The 24,392-nt window shown below is 40.8% G+C and overlaps 1 protein-coding gene across 1 annotated transcript in view; it reads right to left on the bottom strand.

The window, feature by feature from the left end:
* LOC107286771 (unconventional myosin-X) overlaps positions 1–24,392 on the bottom strand; it is an 83,302-nt gene that overhangs the window by 17,561 nt on the left and 41,349 nt on the right. The window contains exons 17-28 of the mRNA XM_029284002.1: positions 23,769–23,837; positions 22,714–22,796; positions 21,753–21,861; positions 21,161–21,241; positions 20,551–20,675; positions 19,886–20,000; positions 12,045–12,151; positions 7,837–8,133; positions 6,006–6,045; positions 4,187–4,972; positions 2,488–2,617; positions 599–842 (exon numbers count right to left, since the gene is read on the bottom strand). Coding sequence (XP_029139835.1) covers positions 599–842; positions 2,488–2,617; positions 4,187–4,972; positions 6,006–6,045; positions 7,837–8,133; positions 12,045–12,151; positions 19,886–20,000; positions 20,551–20,675; positions 21,161–21,241; positions 21,753–21,861; positions 22,714–22,796; positions 23,769–23,837 — 2,186 coding nt within the window. The remainder of the gene's footprint in view (positions 1–598; positions 843–2,487; positions 2,618–4,186; positions 4,973–6,005; positions 6,046–7,836; positions 8,134–12,044; positions 12,152–19,885; positions 20,001–20,550; positions 20,676–21,160; positions 21,242–21,752; positions 21,862–22,713; positions 22,797–23,768; positions 23,838–24,392) is intronic.

Below are 24,392 nucleotides of genomic sequence, written 5' to 3'. Positions count from 1 at the left end.
TATCAATAGTTTAGCACTTCCTCCATATTACTATGTATGTTTTTCACCTCAAAATGACTGGCTAATACATTTGTTTTTGGTACAGGTGTAGAGCTGAATTAACCTTTCCTTACATTTGGATATAATTTTGGGCTTTTCAGTAGGTCCCAAGGCTGATTTTTCAGACAAAGCGGTTGGAACAATCCAAAACAGGAGTAGGTTAGTAGCCTAATATTAAAGATAGAGCTAATGGAAAGTTAGAAGGAACAGGAGGGTAAAAAGCTCTCTTTTCAAGTAATGGACATCATAAAGACAAATGGGAGTCAAATTGATTAGATAGTTTTCAGACAAGAATAATAATTTTGCATGAATAAGAACATGGGAATTCAAAAGTTTAAAATGTCCCCTTCAGGGAGATGTCAATTTTCTCTCACAGCTTTTGGGCTTAGATTGAAGTATTCTGGGACTTAAACTCTGAAATTATTTCTCTGAAAGCCAGGCTGCAGAGAATTTTGCTTTTTGCCTTCCAACAGTGAACAAAGAAGCAAAATAATGAATTAGGTTAAATGGTTGAGCCTTGTTTTCCTTGAAAGGAGAGACATAATGGCATTGCCCATACTTTGCTTTCCTGATATCAATGGTTCCTTTCAGCTTTTCTTCACTGTCATTCTCAAAATACATCAGTTTGGCTTCTCTCAGGACAAACCAGCGCCGTTTCCAATTCCGACGAGATAACGTGGACATGCCTCCTCCTTTCTTATAAAGCCAGCCTGACTTTAAGGCCTCCTGTTTGGCTCGGAACCACATAAAGGCCTCATTTTTTAGGACACACCAACGCCGCCTCCAGGGATTCATCAACCCCCCTGCAAGGGAAAGAAACCAAGTTGGAAAAACACCAAGTATTCTCCACATTTGCTCCAGCTGTATCTGACCAGACACTGATATATTCATATTTCTGTCCTTGCCTGTAAGATTACCCTGAAAAATGAAATACTTCCTGTATAGTTAAGATCCACTTATTATTTAAACAATCTATATGGCTGTTCACCTCACTACTGTGATTTTGGGAGGCTGAAAATGAATCAAGATAAAAAAAAACTACTAAGCCCATAAAAAGAATAAGTTACAAAAATCAATACACATATAGGACTGACAGACTCTATTGGCCCATCAGAATAGGAGTTACCTCCTGCCGTGGGATACAGACGTGAAGAACTCTTCAGGCCAACAAGGAGTGATCCATCCATAACACTAAACCAATGGGAATAGCTTCCAATTCTCTTCAATTGCCAATATAAAAAATGAAAACTTACATCCCATAATTTATTTACACCTGTGCTATCTGTGATTTTATTGAAAACGGAAATAAGAGTATTTTTTAAAGAAAGAAAAGGAAAAGAGAAATAAAACACTATACCAGTTTCCTGTTCTTTTTTTTTCTACAACACAAAGGACTCATAAAATTGATTACTGTTATTTTTGAGGAAAAAGCCTTTTAGCTATTAGTGCTAATAGCGATTTTGAACCATTACTATACGGTTAATAATAATAATAATAATAGTAAAGTTGGAAGGGACCTTGGAGGTCATCTAGTCCAGCCCCCTGCTCAGGCAGGAAACCCTATACCATTTCGGACAAATGGCTGTCCAGTCTCTTCTTAAAAACCTCCAGTGTTGGAGCATTCACCGCTTCTGGAGGCAGGTTGTTCCACTGGTTAATTGTTCTAACTGTTATAGAAGAAGCTTGCTATAATTGGATAAATGTGGCTCACAAAAAACAATGTGCCAAGTGTGTGATGAAAAGTGTATAGGATCTGGATTTAATTCCCCCCACCTACAAAGCTCAGCATATACTCTTTTAGGAAATCCTGAAGATCTAAAGTGCTGCAAATAACTTATATGTAAAAAGGGAGAATTGTCTTAAGATTCACAGAGAATATAGTAATGAAAGCATTGCAAATAAATTATAAATCTAGATTGGGAGTGGGAAGCATTATCTTGCTGTCAGAACATTATCTCATCAGTGCCTATGGCTAGTGGCCAAGTAACTTGATAATAATAGAGCTAGCTACAAATGGTTTTTGAACTTTAAGAAAAGCCACTGGAGAGCTGTGAAAAGATAGCCAGAGTAGAGTATGTAGGGTGGTGGTGGATGAGAAGGGTAGTAGGAAGGAGAGGAAGAAAATGCCTGTGGGCATTTATAGAATAACTGGGTGGGTGTATATGTTCTTCATCCTAATATGAAACCCAGTTTATCTATTCATAAAGGTTAAACTCGATCTAGAAAAAATACCTGGACTGCCATTTTGATATCACTGCATGGCATGCTAAAACTTTAGCAAAGAATTCTTTGAAACCCCTTCTCTAAAAAGATACAACTTTTATAACTAGAATGAATACAGGACCAAGCAACAACAAGAGGAGAAAAAAAAAGAATGTATCAACTTAAGATGAGTAATTGCAGAAGCAGACAACCTGCTAACTTCATGGAACTGGAAAAATCCTTTACCCTTCATGTAGAGATAGCTGTGAAAATATGCGGGCCCAGATCCATTGAACAGAGTGACCCGGCCGCTACAGAATTCTTCATCTGTGTCCATGTAAGTATCCCCTTCTTCATCATCTTTGGTATCTAGAAACTAGAAGAAAAATGAATTATTGTTATCTGGTAACTATGCCACTTCTATTACATGTTAAATTGATTTCCTAGGTACAGTAACAGCTGTACAGAAGTTGCATCAAGACCTTTCATTCAAGAATTCGTTTAAAAAATGAATGAGAAAAAAAATATGACTAGTAGCGAGTTGGATGGACTCAGTGCAGTGAAGGTCCAGATTAGGAATAGAAATTGATTTCCCTGGAGAAATTCTATTTATGTGATCATCCAGAATCAGAAATGACTTAATGCACATAATCAATTAATCGATTAATCAATCATGGCAGCCATATATAAATAATAGCATGGAAGAAAATACCAGAAGATTGTATTTAAACATATCACATTGTTGTCTAGAATTGTCTGCCTGAATTATATGTCTTGGGAGATCTCTTTTAATAACACAGTTAAGAAAAAAAATAGTAGGGCGACTAATTTGATAAGGAAATTTTGCATGAGGTAATTTAGCACTTCCTTGATGGGCAAAATATTTTTTCACTCAAACTTCTATTTGTCCCACAACAAGAATATTAAACCAGATTTGGATCCAGCAAGAAGGAAGCAAGGATATATTGAGATGGGTGAAAAAAATAAATATTGAGAATGACTTAGATAAAAGGAGATTTAGAGCAGGGGTGTCAAACTGCCTGCCCGTGGGCCAGATGCGTCATGGCAAAACTGCACCAACCCATTGCCGGCAATGGAAAAAAAAGTCACGATATGTTGTGACACGTCACGTGATGTTGCGAGTTTGACACCCCTGATTTAGAGTATGTAATACTCTATGTAAAAATTTAACACAGATGTTGCTCTTGCAACAGAAGAATTATTAGAAGCAACATTGAACACTGGTCCAAGCTCAAAAGAAGTGTGCCTATTTTGATATCAACTTTCTCCAGTGCTTTTTTTCTAAAAAAAAAAAAAAAAAGGTGCCAGAACTCACACGTCATACAACCCGCCTTGCCTACCCTACAAGGTTCCATCCAAAAAAGGTGCCGGAACTCTGTTCTGGGCGTTCTATGAGAAAAAAAGCCCTGACTTTCTCCTATCATTTTTTTAATGGAAGACATTCTTTACCATTAATGGTCCTCATCTGAATACACACACGCGTGAGCGCAAACACACAAGCCCAGTCTCACAGGGAAATATGAAACTGTAATGGAAGAATCCAGTGACCGAATATATAAAAATTGATATGGATTATGTGTAGACTGATCTACATACACACACACACTAGTGCTGCAAATAGTTCTTTAGGTTTGCATAGTAAGTAAGCCATAAACAATGCATTGTCACAACAGATTAACTAACAGAGTAAATGCCACAATGGACTGAACAAATTAATATATGTGTCTCTGAGGGCATGTGAAAACATAACTTTGTCCTGCCTTTCCTCCATTATGGAACTGAAGCCAATGTTGCTCATTGGAATTTATGGATTACATTTGACAATGATATCAATTAAGAAACACGATTGACATTACCACTTCTGCAAGATGAAACAGGTTAACAACAGGAATATTCAACTGCAATGGTTATGAAAGTTTCTCACCGAGTCCAAGCTTCCACGATGGGAATCCACACCATTGCTATGAGAATTGTGCAGGCCTTCCTCCCTGTTCAGTGGTTCAATTGATGTGCTGCTGATATCTACAATGCCATCATATTCCTCATGGTCATAATCTGATTCCACATCTGGAGGCAAGCTGTAAATTGGATCTTCCACCTCCACCGTGTCATTCTGCATTACTTCTGAGCCTATCCAGTATATGCTTTTCAGATGTTCTGTCTCAGGGCTTCCAGCTCTCTCAGTAGAAGGAAGCAGAGCATCACCTTCTCTGTTCTCTTCCTCCCCAGACACTGGCATATTTGGAGATGTGTCTTCCTCGGAATAATAGTTATCACTGGTCCTGGTGCTACTGTCCTGGTTCAACAGACTTGGGCTGGGGACTGGTGGCCCTTCTTCATCAGCCGGAAAACCTTCATCTTCTTCTTCCTCAGCTAGTGGAGCAACAAGGCTGCATTCAATATTGAGAGTTCCTTCATTGGACAGGGAGCGTTCCAGGTTTTGCACGCTTTCGTCCAGGTTCCCAAAATCTAAAAGTTCTAAGAACTCCTGTGCAACCCTAGATGCTTCTTTCTCCAGCCTCTGTATTTCTTCTTCCCGTTGCCGCTTCATCTCATTCTTGGTATTCTCACACGTAATGGACACATGATCTGCTTTCTGTTGCCACTGCAGCTTCTCAATTTCCCTTTCCAACCGCAGAATCTCCTCCATTTGACGCTGTTCCTCTTCCCGCAGTGGATGGTTCTCCTTCTGGGTTTTTAGTACCTCCATCTGATTTGAAAATGCAAGAAAGTAATGAGCTTTCATACATCGGTTTTAGACAGTCATCAATAGATCCGAAAATTCAGGAGTTATCAAAAGGGCCAAGTGGTGCTTCACTGCTCCCCCCTTTTTTTAAAAATTCTAACTTTTCAAAGATACAATATGGAACAATTTGCTAAATCCCCCTAAGCTGAATGTAATTCAAAAGAAGATCATTATGGGTAGGTAGTGTATCTCCTTTGATACACTAGTATTTGTATGTTATTTACAAACAACAACAACAACAACAACCAGTAAGCCAAAGAAAATACTGTATGAGGCCTGTTGCTCTATCCATGGTTGGAACCAATGTTTTCTTAATGCCTTTCAACCATCCCCAAATTAAAAGACAACAAACTGGATTCACTGGAATTCTCCACTGAATATCTGGAGTTCTAATCCAATATAGAATCCCACTCAAAATTAAAACATTTTTTTAAAATAGTCAAAATCTTATGACATTTATAAATTTTGTAAGATTTCAGCACTGTCGAATTCTGAACACTGGGTTTTAGAGATGAAAGCAAAAGGTCTCCCTATGTGTACCACAGAGATGTTGCATTGATTTAGACTTCTGTATAAATGCACAGAACCCAGTTCCTAAAATATTGAATCGATTTTTGATAATTTCCTGAAATCTTCTGCATGACTTGAAAAAAAAAATCATCCTTCTGTTGCTGGTTGGCTCAAAAGGAAAGCATCAATTGTCACTACAGTTTCAGAAGCTTCTCTCTCAAGTCAGGTAGCAGCTTTGGGTATGGTGTATATAGATTTGAGACAAGTAAGGGCGTTAAGAGGACAATGTTAAACTTCCCTCTCCACTTTAGCATCACATATATTTTGATTTAAAAGTGATGAACTGTAAATCAAATGTGCCCCAGAGCTACTTCGGAGAAATGCACACAGCTAACAGTGCACTCAGAAGAAAAACTCAGTCAGGTAGCTTAGGGTTCTGCTGGGGATCCTGAAGAGGCAGAAGGTTGGAGAAACAACAGGAACGTACCTGAGCTATCTGCAGTGCTGCTTCCAACTGCTCCTTTTTCCTGTTCAAAATAAAAAAAAGCAATTATCCAATAAAATACACAGTCTAGTTTGCCAGAAATTTCACAAAGAAGTAACAGGTAATCACACACTCTGTCAATTTCTAGTACTGAAAATCAATGCAATTTTAAATGGTATGCCTGCCTTTGTTATTTATGTCTTGGTTAAAAGCTGTTGCAAAACCTTCAAAACCATAGAATTTATTACAGCACCTTTAATTAATAGCTTGAGTTTTCTGAAGGTTGAATTTTCTTAAAGGTTTTAGAGCAGAAACTGACTGCTACTTGATATATATATGGACCACTCACAATACGGACTGCCTGTGGCTACCTAAAAGTAATAAAGTTTGCCTTATGATGAATAACAATTCATCATCATAAAAAAACATTAATAACAACTCATCATAAAAAACATTTAATTGAAAAAGCACTCAGGTTAAGACAGGTGAACAGCTGGATGTACACAGAAGAGAAAGACTCCGTTAAGCCTATTTCCCAATTCTGGAATTAATCTGGGAAACTAGAGGGGAAAGAAAGACATGTGCAAGCAAAGGTGGATGAGCCTTTGGAAAAAGTTGAATTTTTTGAGAACCAAATGTAGTTCATTTTTTATAGATCTCGTGGCAGAGAAACAGGCTCAGAAAAGAGCAGCTGCTGCTGCTTTGCAATCTCTGATTTATCTTTGCCTTCAGGATCACCAACCTTAAGTTGCTTTGGACCTGGAAATGGAATCTATTCATTTCACATACTATTATTAGTTTCATATTAACAACTTGATTCTAGATACAGAGATTTCTTTGTATGGAGCTCCATGTCTCCAATAGTTCAAAATTCCTTTTTTGAACTGCTTCAGCTGAGCCCTGGCAAGACCAAGTGGTTTTGAGTGCAAGGAACGTCAAGGTCCAAATCTTTGACATCCTTAGTTCTGGATGAGATGACACTACTCCAGACAGACCCGGTGTGCAGGTGGCAGTTGTGGCTAGGAGATTGCACAACTTTGCGTTGTGTGCCAGTTGTGCTCTTTCTCCGATCAGGAGTCCTGCACTCAGTCATTCAAGTCCTGGTCCTCTCACATTTGGATTACTGCAATGCACTCCACATGGGGCTATCCTTGAAGAGCATTTGAAAGTTACATCTTGTGCAGAATGCAGGCAGTTCTTGGGACCCCTAGAGTGGCCCTTGTTATACCACTGCTCTGCAAGCTGCACTGGCTGCCAGTTTGCTTTGTTGGTTATTACCTTTAAAGTCCTGCATGGCATGGATCCAGATTACTTAAAGAACCATGTCAGCCCAATGGGATTGGCTCACCCCAACCAGGCCGGCAAAGGAGGCATGCTGCGGACCCCGTTGGTCAAGAAATTCCGGCCGGTGGGGTCCAGGAGAAGAGACTTCTCCGCTGTGACTTCTGCCTTTTGGAACATCTCGCCCCCATCTCTGGGGGGTGAGATCTGTTCCCATCCTCCTGATCTTCTGTAAGAGAGATGGAAGACTCAGCTCTGCTAGATGGTCTCAGGCCCCAATGGGGGGTACGTCACACTGGAAATGGACCAACGGCAGATCCAACTCCCCATGTATCCCGCTCCCTGCCTCCTCTTTTAATTATAAGTTGTATTTTTATTGTTCTTAAGACTGTATACATTATGATTTTATTACTTTTAACATTATAAGCCACCCAGAGTGACCTTGTCGTGAGAAGGGCAACAAATAAATTTAAATACGTTTTAATTAATTAATTAAGTAAGCAAGCAAGTAAAGTAAAATAGCTCTCAGAAACATGGCCATGGCGGATTGTACCTTTTCTTTTCCTTCTCTTCTTGCTTCCTCCTACGCTCCCTCTCTTCTTGCCATTGCCTTTCTTCTTCCTCCCTTCTAATCCTCTCTTCTTCTTGCCTCTGCTCCTCAGCTTCCTCTTTCTGCCTCTGCTTTTCTTCCAGCAGGTCTTGATAGAGTCTGCGAGCTAGGTGCCCACGCCAGTGCTTTTGCAGGACAACGGCAGAGGCTTTCAGGCATAAGAGAGACTTCTTCCAGAAGTGAGCACGGTAATTTTTTTGGATGGTCACAACACTGGCTAGCACCCTTCGATAGTTCTTCCTGAGTCAAAAGGCATATAAATATGGAGGTCACACCAATATAATCACCCTTCTTCCAAAAGTCTCCCTAGCTGCTGTTTTGCCCTGTGACGTCTGATCTGAACGCCCAACACAATCAAGTCTCCATGCGGACAATGCTCCAAGAAGCTACTCTGCCATTCTCCCAAACTTTGCCAAACAGCATGGAGTTTCTGCATCTTAAAACTGCCATTCATTTTCAGTTTCTGCATGTGATCTTCTGCTACGCACAACAAATGGAGTAATTGGGGTGTGTGTGTGCAAAACATACTCTCTCTATGCCAAACTCGAGTTTCTAAATCTCTCCAAATAGGGTCAGTTCACAACTTTTATTTTCTCCTAACTTACGTCTCCTAACTTGATGTTCCCATAAAGAGAAGCAAAGATTGCTATCCCGCTTGCCATCTTAAAGGATGAAAATAACCAGTTTTAAGAATAAAAATAAAAGGCTATGATAGACTTCATCTGCCGGAAAGTTATTTGCTGTTTAGCAATGAGGTCAGGTGTCCTACAGATATTCAGGAACAGTTTTCTTGATGGCTAACTTGTGGAAATCTGACAACTCAGGCTCGAATCACGTTGGCCACATGACCATGGAAGAGTCTTTGGACAATGCTGGCTCCCTCAGCTAAGAAATGGAGATCAGCACCACCCCTAGAGTTGAATATGACTGGACAGGGGAAAACCTTTACCTCCAACTTGTAGATAATGAAAATCACAAGTTCTGGCTTCAGATCCTGTCATGGATATTCCTTGCCGGAACTCTAGAGCTGGGGATGGGTGTATATGTGTGTGTGGGGGTGTGTGTGTGTTAATGCGCGTGGATCCCTTCTGGGAATTCATAATAGAGGGCATGAAACCTGTTTTACCTTTATGGCGATGACGTAGGAGAAATAATAGATCTTACACTATATTCCTGAATGTTTGTGTAGAACAGAAGCACCACCTGGGCAAGAATACTTATAGGAACTAAGAAGCTGATGCCTTAGCAAGAGAAATCCCTGCAAAAAAAACCCAAAACCCTCAGAGATGGTCCCAGTAAATAGTAGCAGCGCGTTCTGCAGCCCTATGCAGAACTCTGAGAATCAAAACTTCCTTAAAATACTACTTCAATCAATAAAAATAGGTTCACTTCACTCCTCCAAATAGGCTTCTTATCAAAGATATAAAGGTAAAATTTTAAAACCTGCTGAAACCCCAGGGTTTGGTTTAGTGGTTAAAACATGGAGCTAGAAACCAGACCATGAGTTCAAGTTTTGCCTTGGCCATTAAAGATTGTTGAGTAATCTTGTGCCAATCACTCTCTCTCAGCCCAACTCACCTCACAAGGTGGTTGTTGTTGTGGAGAAAACAGGAGGAGGAAGGTGTTGGATATGTTTGCCACTTTGACTTACTTATAAAGTAACAAAGGCAGGATAAAAATCAAATAAATATTAGTAGGAGGTCCATACTCAGACTGATATCAAACTGATGGACTGGGAATGGAAGGGCTTGGATGGAAGGAAGATTGAACCTTCCTTGTTCATGCTCTCTCTCTCTACCTTAACTCTTCCCCCCCTCCCCGTGTGCATACCCAAGCTATTCCATACCAGCTCTGTGAAACAAAAACATTTAGCAGCCCTTCCCATTCCTTGCTTTTCTGCTTTAACGGCATCCCCAATCCAGCTTTATTCCCATTCCACTTACTGTAAATTCTGCTGTAATAGTGAGCATCACATTTAAATCCCATGAAGCCAGAGAAGCCATACCACCACCTACGGTACATGGCATGAGACTGGCAGGTGGGATGGCATGGCAGAAAATCCAATTTGCATTTACACCACCCAGAAAAAGTAAAATAATAATTTTTAAAAATTAACCATATGTTGCTTATTAATGATACCATCTTTAGGGTGGTTCTTTGCCTCTCTAAAATAGTCCTCAGCTTACAACCACAACTGAGTCCAAATTTCTGTTGCTAAGTGAGACATTTGTTAAATGAGTTTTGGCCCATTTTACAATTTTTCTTGCCACAGCTGTTAAGTGAATCGCTACACTTTTAAAGTTAGTAACATGGTTAAGTGAACTTGGCTTTCCCATTGACTTTGCTTGTCAGAAGGTCGCAAAAGGTGATCACATCACCCCTGGACATTGCAACCGTCATAAATATGAGTCAGTTGCCAAACATGTGAATTTTGATCACATGACCATGAGATGCTGCAATGGTTTTAAATGTGAAAAATGGTGATAAGTCACTTTTTTCAGTAACTGTTCTAACTTCAAACAGTTACTAAATAAACTGTTGTTAAGTCAAGAGCTATCTGTACAAGTAGAATAACATGTATCATACATACATGTGTGCAAATGTTTTAAAAGTTATTTTGTGTGACAATTATAGATGTGGTCCTAGTGGCAAAAATAGCTTTAGCAGAAAGACACATCTAGTTTAAGTACAGTAGAATTCAAATTTTCCATAGTCTTCCCTCAAATTTCAGTTGGCTTAGACCAGGGGTAGGCAACCTTGGCTCTTTTATGACTGGTGGACTTCAACTCCCAGAATTCCTGAGCCAGCCATGCTGAGGGAAAAGGGAGAGGTTTCCAAGCTGAGCCATGCTGGCTCAGCAATTCTGGGAGTTGAAATCCACCAGTCATAAAAGAGCCAAGGTTGCCTATCCCTGGCTTAGACAAAATGTAGAGCCTTGTTCATGACTGGAAACTATTCAGTTCCAATCCATTTCCAGCAATCAAGGCCATTGGCAAGAGATTGTAATAACTCTAGGCAGGAAAATCGGAAATGTACCAGGTTATCTATCCCTGGGGTGAGATCTCATCAACTTTCCTGGTTTAGTTTGCTTGGCAAAAACTTGAAAGTATTCCTATAGATTTTGCAATAGTACATTTCCTATAGATTGCAAGCAATAGTACACTAACTCAGTGTTTCTCAACCTTGACAATTTTAAGGCATGTGGACTTCAACTCCCAGAATTCCACAGCCAGCATTGCTGGCTGTGGAATTCTGGGAGTTGAAGTCCACATGCCTTAAAATTGTCAAGGTTGAGAAACACTGCCACTAACTAAAGGTGTAAAAAAAACTAAAGACTTTTATTTTTCTTCTGACTGTTATGGGGAGGGGAGCCATCCTTATTAGTTCTATACATTTTCCCTCTCTCCTAGTTTTATCTGGCCCAGTGGGGTCTGGGATTTCACCCAACATTGCTCATAGGTGTTCCAGTCTTTCTTCAGAACCTTAAGGGAGTCTAAAAAGGGTTTTAAGACAAACCTACACAAATCACACTGAATTTAGTCCTAACTTCTATGTGCAATGGTGCAATCCTGCAAGATATACCATCTATTTCTTATAGCAACACCGCTGCACCCTATGAATGCAAGTGATTATCCCAATGGGCATGCAGTACACACTGCAATTTGCCTGAACAAGCTGAGACAAAGCCCAGCTCACTATGGAAGAAGAGATGATAGTAAGTTAAAAATAGAGACATAGGTAAGGAGACACAGAGCAGGGATGAAACATAACCCCCCTGCTTATAACTCTACCAAGAGACCCCTGGAGAGAAACAGGAACCGGGCAGAGCTGTTATGGCCTTGATACTGAGCTGTTCTAACTAAATCAAAGCAGAGTTTCTGCTTGGAACAATGAATGGCAGAGAGAAGGGAGCCAGGGATCTAGATAAGGGCAGCTTCATGGAGGACGAAAAATGCAACAGGAGAAAGTCAAAGCGAGTGGCTTAACTTTGCCTCTTAGAAACACTAGGAAGTTTTCCAGCAGGAATGGGGAGGCCAGGGAAAAAAAAAAGGGGGGGGGGAAGGAGAGGAAAATCCAGTACATGCAGAGGCAGCAGGCAGGCAGGCAGGCAGCAACGCCAGCCAAGCAAAGCAGGCAATCCGAGCACTGACCTTGCCATGTAGCCCAGGACGTGGGCTCGGATGATGGTGGCCGCCTTCTTCAGCTCTTCTTCCCGGGCCTTTTCCAGCTTTTGTTCCAGAACCTCCTTCAGGAAAACCTAGTACCCCGGGGAGGAGTTTCGCCAAGCACAAAGAGAGGAAACAGCAAGTCCCAGGCAGCACCAGCAGATCCCATGCCTGCCAGCCTGCCTGCCTGCTCAGAGTAAACCAGACCCGGAGGGCTTCTTTTACGCTCCTGCAACGGAGCCGTGCCCGCTGCTCCGCCAGCCCTTCCCTTCGGGAATCAGCACCGATAGACAAGGGAAAAGTTGAGCAGGGAGTGTCAGCCCAGCCCCCGCACTGTGCTCAAGGATTGGGGGGGGGGAAGGGGAGGAGAGGAGGAGGCTGCACTGCTTTTACAACTCTTGTTTAACCCTTTTCCTGACCTAGCTTTATCTTTCTAAGAAGGTAATTGGAGCTTTCCATTTAAAATTCCTAAAGCACTTTTAGGATACCACCTGTGTATAAAGACAGAGAGAAAACCACAGTGAGAGGAATTGCACAGGAAAACTGGTTCAATTATGTGAAAGATCTCATTTCAAAATAATAAGAAAGAAGAGGCGCCCAAAACCAATTTCCGCACTACAACTAAATCATCCATATTTCCTTTGGCTGATAATTAGCATTTCTCCTCCAAGCCAGCCTTTCCCTCGTTTTCTTGCCTGCTAAAAAGAGCTGGAGTATTCCTTTGTATTGTTTTTTTTTTCTACAATGATCTATCCCCTCAAGAGTCAGGCTTAATTTGACATGCACGTTAACAGATGGTGGTTGCAATGTTTTATATACACATTTTCAGATCAGATTTTTAAATGGACATAAATAAAGAGAATTATATTGCAAAAGTCCTAGTGGATATTCTAAAGATGAGGTATTAAAATTCCAACTGCAGGGCCTGGAAACACAGTAATTTATTAATTTTCCACTCTTGCTTCTCATTCCTGGCTTATACAGTATTTGAAAAGTGTATTTGTGTGTGTGTGGGGGGGGAAGTATTGGTATTTAAACACCAATAAACAGTGAATCCTAGGATTTTTTGCAATGCCACAAAGGATGCAAAAGCATCTTAGAACATGTGGCAGAAGTGAGACAATAAAAAATGGCCTTGGTCCACCTTCCATGGAGCCATAATGGTTACTTCACCCACTCTGCTTTTGGTGACTAAATTGACTCACTGATATCTGCTCCTTTAATGTACTCAACCAAGTATATTAAGCAATAAACTCATAGAGACAAAGATAGATAGGCCTTGATATTTTGAATGTAGCATTCTTCTGGGACTAAGGAAGTATGAAAGGATTTAATGGCATACCCCCAGAACTCTATTTTGGTCACTTCTATGGCTTGTCTTTCACATTCACTTAAGGTAAAGGCACCACAACTCAATCTTATAAATCCAATTGCATTTCACATTTGCTTCTTCCAAAAGCAATTAAAGAGGTATCCAATGGCATCTCAGCAACATAGCTAAGAGGTGATCTTTATGGGACTCTATTCCTCACTCTGTTTATTGAGACCTTATTTCTGTGCACTTGACTTTCCAACCCCCTTAAGACCCTCAAGAGCAGTGTTTCTCAACCTTGACAATTTTAAGGCGTGTGGACTTCAACTCCCAGAATTCCACAGCCAGCAATGCTGGCTGTGGAATTCTGGGAGTTGAAGTCCACACGCCTTAAAATTGTCAAGGTTGAGAAACACTGCTCAAGAGTAACCTGGGTTGATCTTCTGACAATGCTCTAAAACAGGAAGAGTAGCATGGCCAGAGTATAGCCAGAATATTCTATCACTATGTCTTATCTCCTCTTTGAAAGAATTCTGCATTTCCCAATTTGCCTCAAAATGGTGGTAGGGGGGGAACCTCACAGTCACATGTATACTGTTCCAAAAGCTGTATTGGGAGTTGAGGAGAAACCAGTATTAGTCTGAATTGCATAGGTGAGCTGGATAAGCCGAATTAAAATATTGAAATATTCCAAAGACTGGGGGGGGGGGGGGGAGAAGGGAAGAATTTTGAATGCAAACAATGTATACATAACAAATGTTAAAGCACAATTGTTGGATATATTATCTTGTTTATGCACCGATGTAGCAGCATTCACTTTATAAGAAAAAAGAAAAGAAAATTGCAGATGTATCTATCCAGGAAGAAAACCAGAAGTCCAGAGTGCGAATGGCAAAGCTGGCATTGAAGCAGAACAGAGCTTCTCTGATTAGTTGTGCTTTCCTTTGATCCCTGAAAAAACTCAACCCTCCAGCATTCACAACTGGCAGCTGCTCTGCTCCTAATGAGAAATACAAAGGCTGTCTTGCCTTCCTCTTCCTTTCCTGTGCTCCACAATTCTTTACACTAGTCCCTTTCCTTCCTCCCCCAAACAATTGCTCAGTATAGAAATACCCCTTGAATACATGCTGCAGGAAGCATTTCCTACTCCTTTCCCCATCCTGCTCAGCACATGTTGAAGCCAACACCCACACTCATATATGCTCATAACTTCCCAGGGCCCCCTGTTGCCCTCTAGACAGGAATCAGAACACGGCACACCTGGAAGGCTCACTGGACAGGGACACAGTACCTGCAATCTCACAACACCTAAAAAAACCAAAGGGGGATGCTATGCTTCCCTCCCGTCTCATGCTGAGGAAATTACAACCCATTCCTTAAGCCAAAACAAAGGGACCACTTTCACAAGATAAGCTCAGGACTGTTTTAAGTCCCGGTCATTTTTTTTTCCAGAAACCTGAGGAAAAGACAGCCTGAGCTACAATTGCCAACTGCTTCCTCTCCCCACTCCTATGTTGTGAGCAGCACGCAGAAATGCAGCCAGATTAACTTTTTACTTCTATTTAAGGAAATGTTTAATTCGGTTGGATCAAAAAACATAAAACAGGGTTTTACAAGACTTACTACCATAGAGTCAAATAGGATTTTTTTAATTAAAAAGAGTGTATCTAAAGAAGTAATATGTGAACAACAATGTGGGCATATATATATTATGTAAGCATTCTTACCAGAGAGCCAGGATTGGCTGAAAAGAACCTGCTGTGTTTATAGAATCTTGGTTTCCTCCCATATAATGTGTGCTGTACAAAGGGGTGAAAAATGTTTCTATAATGCTAATAGTGCCGTCTTCTATCTACAATGCATCCCTCTAAAAGGTTTTGGGTAGTCTCGCTGACCTACAGGTGGACATGATGTTTGTGAATTCTGGGAACTTGTTGGTTAGATTTGGAAGGTGCTCTGGTTGGGGAAAGCTGTTAGATGGAGCAATCTCTGATGTATAGGGTTGCCAGGTGTCCACTATTTGAGTGGACAGTCCACTTTTTTCACGTTATGTTCACTATTTTTTTTCACAAAATAGTGGACATTTTTTTTATTCAAAAGCTTTATGATGAAATGGTACGTAATCTAAAGCTGTACAGTCTACTTTTTTTACTACTTAACCCCCCCCCCCCGCTTGTCCGCTATTTTTTGGAAGCAGACCTGGCAACCCTACTGATGTATCTAGTGGTCAAAGCTACAGCCAGCTAAATTTAAGAAGGCAACCCCAGACAACTCACATTCCTTCCCCTCATCTACTCTCTGCTCAAGCCTTCCAAGTGCCTTCCCCTAGTGCAGGGGTAGGCAACCTTGGCTCTTTTATGATTCGTGGACTTCAACTCCCAGAATTCCTGAGCCAGCATGGCTCAGCTTGGAAACCTCTCCTTTTCCCCTCAGCGTGCCTGGCTGAGGAATTCTGGGAGTTGAAGTCCACGAGTCGTAAAAGAGCCAAGGTTGCCTACCCCTGCCCTAGTGAAAGGGGTTATGAGAACCAGCCCGGTATTAATCACATGGGTTTAAAAAAATGTTACAGGCATCTTGAATCCTACAGGGTATCATAGTCACATCCCATCAAACTGACATCAAAGGTGTTTCTATCCCAATAGCACAAAAGTAAACAGTACAAATGTGCTGTTCCAATCCAAATGGATTGGAAAAATATTTTGCTACCAAAAAGAGTTTGCAGCTTAAGTTTAATCTACCTGATTTTTTTCCCCAATCCAAAGCTTTTTTACTTCTTTGTCAACTTTATGTTACTCAAAAAAAGAAGAAGAAGACTGTTGTGTGCGCTAGAATTTTGCATCTATTTTTGTGTAACCACTAAGCATTATTGAGTAAACTGTCATTGTCTGGCCATGAATATAGCTACCTTATCTACCTGCCAATATCTTTCTTAAAATTGGCCACAGTTGCTTCTATCTTATAACTTCAGATAATGGAACAAAGCATTCAGTAGAAAGAAAAGCAACCTTTCAATCATCCTACGGTTCCTCCTCTTGCTCATTCTGCAAAGAGAAGCCTATAAAGTTGGACTTTAGAACTGCAAAAAAAGGGCTTAGTTTGTTTTGTACTAATACAGGACACTGAGACAGTCAGTCCTTTTCAGATGGTCCAGCAAAATGAAGAGCGAACATGTGTACAGGAGAGAAAGTCCTATTGTTCCTGGGGAGATCAAAGGCTAGTTGTCCACGGATCGGTCACTTAGAGCCTGCTCTTTTAATGGCTCTAAGGTTGATTTATTAACTTCAAGTGTTCAGCAAGCAGAAAGATAGCCATTTCCTTTTTACTTTGATGCCTAAGGTTTCTTCTCTCTCCAGTTTGCTCCAGGCAGTCCCATCTGCAGAACATACTATAATTCTGCCTACTCCCAAGAAAAATACTATCTAATACTAAAAGAAAAAGAACAGAAAAAGCATAGAAACAAATTACAATAGCCCCAAATGTCCTTGATTATTCAGATCCAATTGCTTTACAGTTTCTTCTGGATTTTGGCAACTTGGGGGGGAAGGGTCAAAGGTTACTTGCACTGGTAAAATCTGGCAGCCCCTTGGATCACACTAGAAGGTCTTTAATGAAGGAATACGCCCTGCCCTATGGACCACAGGCTATTGCTGAGCTACTTCTTTAATTATTGCCCCACAGAACTGGGTTCCTCGGTGGTTTATTGACTTAGAACATCTAAAATAGTCTTAAAGAAAACGTTGGGGCAAACCTGGCACAGGGCTTTTCTAGGTAGGAGAGGCCTTAGTTGGGTGGAATAAAGAAAGTGGTGCAGGAATTCTTAATTGCTCTTAATTGGCCTTTGTCCTAATTTTGATAGTCAGCATTCTATTTCTTCTGTGATATGATCACTGGTAGACACGCAGCATAGAGGTGTGCCTAAAATGGATGAAAAGTGCCTTGTTCCATATGTTCCACATATGACATACAATTATGGCTTTGGTGTTTAGCCACAAAAGATTCTTTAGTCTATCTAAACCAAAATCAGGAACTTCTTGTTCTGGGTTTTAACCAAGACAATTTCTGGGCAGATCTGGGGGACAAGTAGGTCAAAGCTCCTTTCCCCCCCAATCCTCCTCTCAATGACCTGTGTACCAGCCCACGAAACGATTGTCCCACTGTCTTCCTTTCCCTTTCTTCTCTCCTACAGCAGATTCCAAATGCAGCAGACTCCAACTTGCCACATCAACTAGTCCCTCTACCAATCATCTCAGGGCCTTCATTCCACTTCCTTTGCTACACTTCATGTCATGCACAGCACAATCCAACCATTCATCTCCTCCTTCTGCCAATCTCCCCAGAGCCTGTCTTCCCCTGCCTATCACTGCCAGCTTTTCGGCACCCTCAATATTTAGACCTGAAACACCGATGACTGGATCTGAGTCTGGACCAAACATAGATGTTCCATATCCAGATAAAACATGCAACTAGTATATGTTGGTCCAGTTATGGACCACCTGAACTTGACAGTACTAGGCCCAGAATGATCTATACACTGAAGGTTCTGCACATCCTTAATACAGAGGAAGTTCTGTATAGTGACCCTGAAAAATAGCATATTATTCTTTATTTCCATTCAATACTAGTGTATTACTCCAAATTACAATGAACATACTGAAACTCAGTAAGCATTGCTCATTAAATTTCTAGCTTATTTATTCAGCCTGATTTTTTTTTAAGATTAAGAATCAAAAAACACATTTCACCAATGCCCAATTTTACAGTTGCCCACAATTCTATAGTTGCTACGACTGGAACACACAGCTCCAAATTTTAGTTCTGATTTTATTTATTTATTAAACATATATAGCCAAGGATTGCTATATTCATTAATAATACAAAGCATTTGTCTTCATTTTAACTGGCCTGAAACCAACTTTCCTAGCTTCTTAGATGCTAAAGGAATAGGTGGACTGACAGTGAACACTTATCCAACAATTCATATATGGCAGATTTCAAATCCTTCTCTTGGATTAAAAAATCCAAACATTTCCCTAACTGTTAATTTAGACTCTTCTAAAGAGATACCTTTGCAAAACCTAACCAGGACCCTATCAATATGAACTTTATCTTGAGATAAGACCAATTCAGTTTGTGGAAGAAAAAGGATGCCATCCATGGTATGCTCTTACTATAGCTTCCCATGGAAGGCTTGCTTGTCTTCCACAAACTGAATTGATTTTGTATGATTTTTTTTTAAAAGAAATCTTACGATTATGGGCATTCTACTCCCTACTTTCCAGATTTCTGCTCCAAACAGAACACTCTTCCTATTGCATCTAGTAATCTACATCCTTTTTGTAAAATTTCCTAATTGACCCCATTGTCTTAGTTGCATTTTATCACTGTACTTTGTGTCCGCTCTCCAAATAATGTTTTATTAAACACGTTCTAGTCGTTCCACAACTCTTTAAAAAACTGGCTTTGCTCCAAGGCCTGAGGATTGGGAAGTTTATGAGCCCCTGGTGGTTCTTTTGTCAGATTTTTGTAGTGTTGTGTTCTTCCTGGATATACACATATCTGTTCTCTACTTTATTATTTCTTGTTTTTGAGATGTCAGCTGCCTGGACTTGTCTGAATTGAACGAGTGAATGAATAAAATACTATTTCTAGATATTTATACTGTTTATACTGTTCAATAATGACTGAAATATTTGGAGTCATTTCCCCAAACTTCTCTTTTCTACACTTTTTTCTTTTTCTTTTAGTTTGCATTTAACCTTTTTAATTGTAACATTTAGTAAAATTCTTATTTAAAAAACTCTCCAAAAATCTTTTTGCGCTTAGCTGAGGAACTGAAGTATCAGTTTAAATACAAACATAGGCACTTCAATATCCTTCCTGACCTTAATCAACATTCAGCAGAGAATGAATTTCACTAGAAATGATGTAAGAGTCAAACAGGAGAGAGTGATGAATAGCCCTGCTACTGATTTTGAAAAAGAGCAAAATCTGGGAAAAATTGGTGCTCCAGTGCATTGTTGGACCCATTTAGTTCATTCTCTGTGGATGTTTAATAAACGTAAATGCTTGCTGACTTATATGAGAGAGTGAGGGGAACAAGATAGGAAGAGAACAGATGGGAATCAAGAGGCTATAACATGCAGGACTAGAGGAGTAATGGGTCAAAACAGCTTCTACGCTGTCCCTGAACTAATGATTTTTAATGATTTTTTTTATATAATACTTTATGCTCTATACGGTGTTATCAGCTAACCAATCATATCCAGGGACCCCATGCCAATGAACGCTTGAGCAGAACAGCAGGATGCATGTTATCCTTCTCAAGAGGCTTGCTGGGAGAAAGAAATGAAGATTCCTTCAGATTTCTGTGATGGAAAATACGTGAGACTCAGCAGGTCCACAGCTGAGCTAGGTCAAATTTCTAAAACTAATAATCATCATACATGTAGGTAATTGTGGACAGTATTATTACGCAGCATTTCCCAATTTACTTCTTTGGGGAAATAGATTTTACCTTGGTTTTCCCCAGCTTCCATTCTCTCTGTGTGTTGTCATACATCTGCAAAAAGTTTGCACATGTGGTTTTTGCACTGTCCGGGTTGCTCCAATTCTTCAAAAGCATTTTGTATCTGTAATAACCAAACAAATGCCCTTAATCAGAAACAAGTGTGAATCAAAAAATCCTAGCATTAGATGCAATTAACTGCTCTCCTTATACTAGTTCTTTTTTTTGCTTCTGAGTTGTGGTAGAACAAAAGGTCTTTTAACTAGCTCCATTAACTTTTCCAAACAATACAAGTGGCATCTGGGAAGAGGAACTGCAATAATTCTTAATGCTGCAAAGCATTACACATATAAAATGAAATTTAACCTGGTTGCAGAATAATAAATTCAGTATGCTTTTCAGGGAGGCGGGAAAGGAAAGGACGTTTAATTATTTTCCATACTTCAATTAAAGACAGATACTGTATATAAATGCCTCTGAACAGATTAAAAAGAGTATAATAGTACATGTGATCATTAACTGGCTTTAGGGAAGAAAAAGAGATAGGTTTGCTGAAACCCAAGGGGCAGAAGTGATTTTCTTAAGTTTCCTCTTCCATAGAAGCCAGTCATTCTAAACAATTATATTTGATTTCTCTGCAACCGCCCCATTCCTAGGAAATGCGCTGTCTCTACCTGCAGAGGAAATCTTGACAAAGACGGCGCACGGGAAAGCCAGCTCTCCGAATCTTCACTGTCTCTAGCATCCCTGAGTATCGCAGCTGTTTCAGCACAACATCTGGACTGAAGAGATTTGGAGCCTAAAGAGCAGTCAAGAGTAAACCAACCAAATGTGAGAGAGGGCAGCTTAGGTCATTTGCTTGTATGACAGATGGATTGCAAAAGTCATTCTTGGCATCTCAATTCATTAGTTCTGCATGCACATACATGTACAACGCACACACAAGCGCACACAGAGGAGATGAATTAAATATACAAAACAGTCACTAGGCTTAAGGAAAAATTTTTAAATGCAAGGTTTATCTCCCAACGTATTAAGAGGAAAGGCATTCAAAGAGTATTTGTGTTGCACACAGCAGCCTTTTTAGAAACTGGCCTTTTCTTCTGTATCTATTGTGCTAATCCTGGACACAAACTTCTTCTTCTAGGAATCCAGAATCCCTCAGAAAAGGAGAGACACCCTTTCCGGTCAGCAATGCTTCAACTTAGCTGCCATTCAAAATCATGGTGAATCTCCCTCCTCCCTTCCCTGTTCGTCCGGCATTCCCCACCTCCAGAGTGTCACCTTTTCCAGGTTTGGTTTGATGCAGCGAATGAAGAGTGGGTTGCAAGTGCTGAGAGTAGCCATTAAGGAATGTAAGGAGTCCTGGAAAAGAGCAGCAGATGTTACTTCTCTGGAGAAATTCATTCTCAGGACCAGATTTGCTATCATTCTCCAGTGCCTTGGACACATTTATAATTCTGATGTTAAAAAAAAAAATGAGAAGATGAAAACAAATCTACTGAGCATTAGCTGTCACATGGTCCAATATTTCCTACAGCTGATGCTCAGCCATGAAAAGCGTGATGAAACTGCTATAGAAGCACAATTGCAAAATACTGAAACATCTTTTGTGATATCTACAGAAGAAGTATTGCATCACATTCATTGGCTTATCACATCTCCCTTCCCAATCCTTTTAAGTTTTCGCAGCTTAAAAAAAATAAATGAAAAAGCAGAGCCTGAAGCATAGAAGATGCAGGCCTACAATCTGAATCCTCATCTACTTTGGTGGTACACCTCTTTGATTTACTGGATTTAAAGAAACAAAAATATATCTACTGAGATGTTTCTACAGGCGCTTTCACATGCACATTCATGGGCCTCCTGCTCCTACCCTAAACTGGGAGCTGACAGTTGGTCTGCGTCTCTGAGTTCCCAACTTCAGAGTGTCTTCACTGTTGCAGCTAGAAACTCTTTCAAAGAGGTCATAGATGAAATCCAGCCTGTGTGGAAAGAGAAATATAAGAGAAAGGAAAAGAGGCCATGGAACACTAACTTCCAAACCAGGAGCTCACGTGCTGCTGCTTCTGCTGTCTTAAACCAGGAAATGGATCGTTCTTCCCTAGTGATAATATATGAATCAAGAATGTCTTTGTGAAGTGCTAGAACAGTGGTTCTCAACCTTTTTAATGCCGTGACCCCAACCGGTCGTAAGTTGAGGACTAAACCGGTCGTAAGTTGAGGACTAAACCAGTCGTAAGTTGAGGACTAAACCGGTCGTAAGTTGAGGACTACCCAACCGGTCGTAAGTCGAGGACTTTCCCTGCCCGGGAGCGCCGCGCATGTGTGGTTCCGCCCCCTGCGCCGGCCGAGGCGTAGCTGGCAAGCGGCAGAGACGGAGCAGGCAGACCACCAGCTGGCCCAGCCCAAGGGAGGTGAGGCACCCACTGGAAAAGGGGAAAAAATGGCGGACAGCCTTGCTTGGCGACCCCCATGAAATGGTCGATCGACCCCAAATGGGGTCCCGACCCACAGGTTGAGAACCACTGTGCTAGAACTTAAGGGCAGATAAGCACCAAGACAAGCAGAGACATCTGACCATCTACAGGAGAGCTTGCCCTCCAGGAAGCATGAAGAGGTTCTGGAGGTCCGAAGTATCCCAGCCTACTAAATGGCCCAAGTGACTGCTAGAAACCTCTGCCCACATCCCATTCCAGCTCCATTATTGAGCACTCAAGGAGTGGCTCTCCCTATGCAAAAAAAAACAAAAAAAAAACACAAACTTTTTTTTACTCCTCCTCCTCAGCATTAGCAACTTAATTCTGCTTCACTGGAAATGGCTCTAGCTTCTTTACCTGCTATCCTTCAGCATGTTTACAATGTCATCTCGAAAGGTATCTCTGTTTTTTTCCAGAAAGCCTCTCACATCATAGAGGACCTATAGGTAACAATTTTAGACACAAATAACCAAATTTGCCATGCATGGACTCCCCCCCTTTTTTTTAGCAAATAAACATGACAAGAAAACAATTCATTTAGCTGTCCAAAAGACTATCAAAGCAAATGGAGATCTTTTTAATCTCATTCAGCTGCAGGAGCCGAACCAACACAGAGAGCTGGATTGGGACTCAGGAGAACCAGATTCAAATCCCAACTCAGCCATTAGGCTCACGATGGTACTCTGAACCACTTGTTGCTTCTTAGCCCAGCCCACCTCAATCAATTTTGTAAAGGGAAAACAAATGTGGGGGCAGGTAGGGAAGATGATGTGTGCCAACATGCTTCCTCAAAGGAAAGGCAAAATAAACATTTGCAGATAAATAATTCCATAACTCACTAGTTGTTTGACAAGCTGCCCTGTATTGACCATGGCCTATTTTCAGGCACTAATGACCAAAACCTCATCACAGAACCTGCCCAGGTGTGTGATACTCAAAAGCCACTTCTTCCAGAATAAAGAACCTGTGGCTTGAAGTACTCATTATGGCTATGCTCCCCAACCTGGTGCCATCCAGATACATTGGACTTTGATTCCCATGATCATCTAATCAGCACAGATGCCAGATCAGGAAGGGCTGCCTAGATTACACAGTCTCAAAGCAGGGAGCGTAGCTTGCACATTGTTGGACCGTATGTCATCTTCAACAGTTAATGAAGATATGAAGGGCAGGCATATAAGCCCCGAACACGAGAGTGTGTAAGAGCTTCTAAACTACAGCAAAACTAATATGCACTCTAGCCCTCAATAAGCCTATTATTTGTTCAAATTAAAGAAATCTGAGGCACTCTGGCTTTTTGCCCGCTGCAACCATAAAAATGCCTACTTTGAATTGCAGGCTAAGACCTTATTGTTCAAAAACTCTTGAATACTGCCAGCTTCCTCTCAGCTATAAAGCTAAAATGTACCTACTTCTCCAGCATAATGTTGGATCCCGAAATGGAAATCTGTCACTCGAGGCTTCATGTAATATTGGTTGTTCTGAAACAAAAGTGAGGGAAGTACATTTGTTATCACAGATGCACCTGAAGTAACATTTTCTAATCAAAAACCTTGCAATATCACAACCTGCAAACAGCAGCACATTGCAGAAATGGTGCAGGGCCACTTAACTAGGCACGGAGTATGCCATTTTACTTAATGAGATTGCCTCTAGTTACCATGACAATTTAGCCAAAAATAGATCATTGAAAGAAGAAACATGGCAAAGGTCTCTGGTAGCAGAATTCACATTCTGAGGAGCCAGGATGGATCTTTCTAGATCAGCGTTTCACAACCTTGCAATTTTAAGGTATGTGGACTTCAATTCCCAGAATTCCCTAGCCAGCATGTTCTAGATAAATGCTTGTCTCCCTGTAAACCAGGGTTCCTCAACCTTGGCAACTTTAAGACTTATGGACTTCAATTCCCAGAATTCCCCAGCCAGCATGTTCTAGATAAATGCTTGTTTCCCTGTAAACCAGGGTTCCTCAACCTTGGCAACTTTAAGACTTGTGGACTTCAACTCCCAGAATTCCTCAGCCAGCTTTGCTGGCT

Source organism: Protobothrops mucrosquamatus, unplaced genomic scaffold (assembly GCF_001527695.2).
Source record: "Protobothrops mucrosquamatus isolate PMUCROS unplaced genomic scaffold, P.Mucros_1.0 scaffold324, whole genome shotgun sequence".
NCBI lineage: Eukaryota > Metazoa > Chordata > Lepidosauria > Squamata > Viperidae > Protobothrops > Protobothrops mucrosquamatus.
Note: the sequence above shows the minus strand (reverse complement) of the source record. Positions and strands in the feature narration are given on the sequence as shown.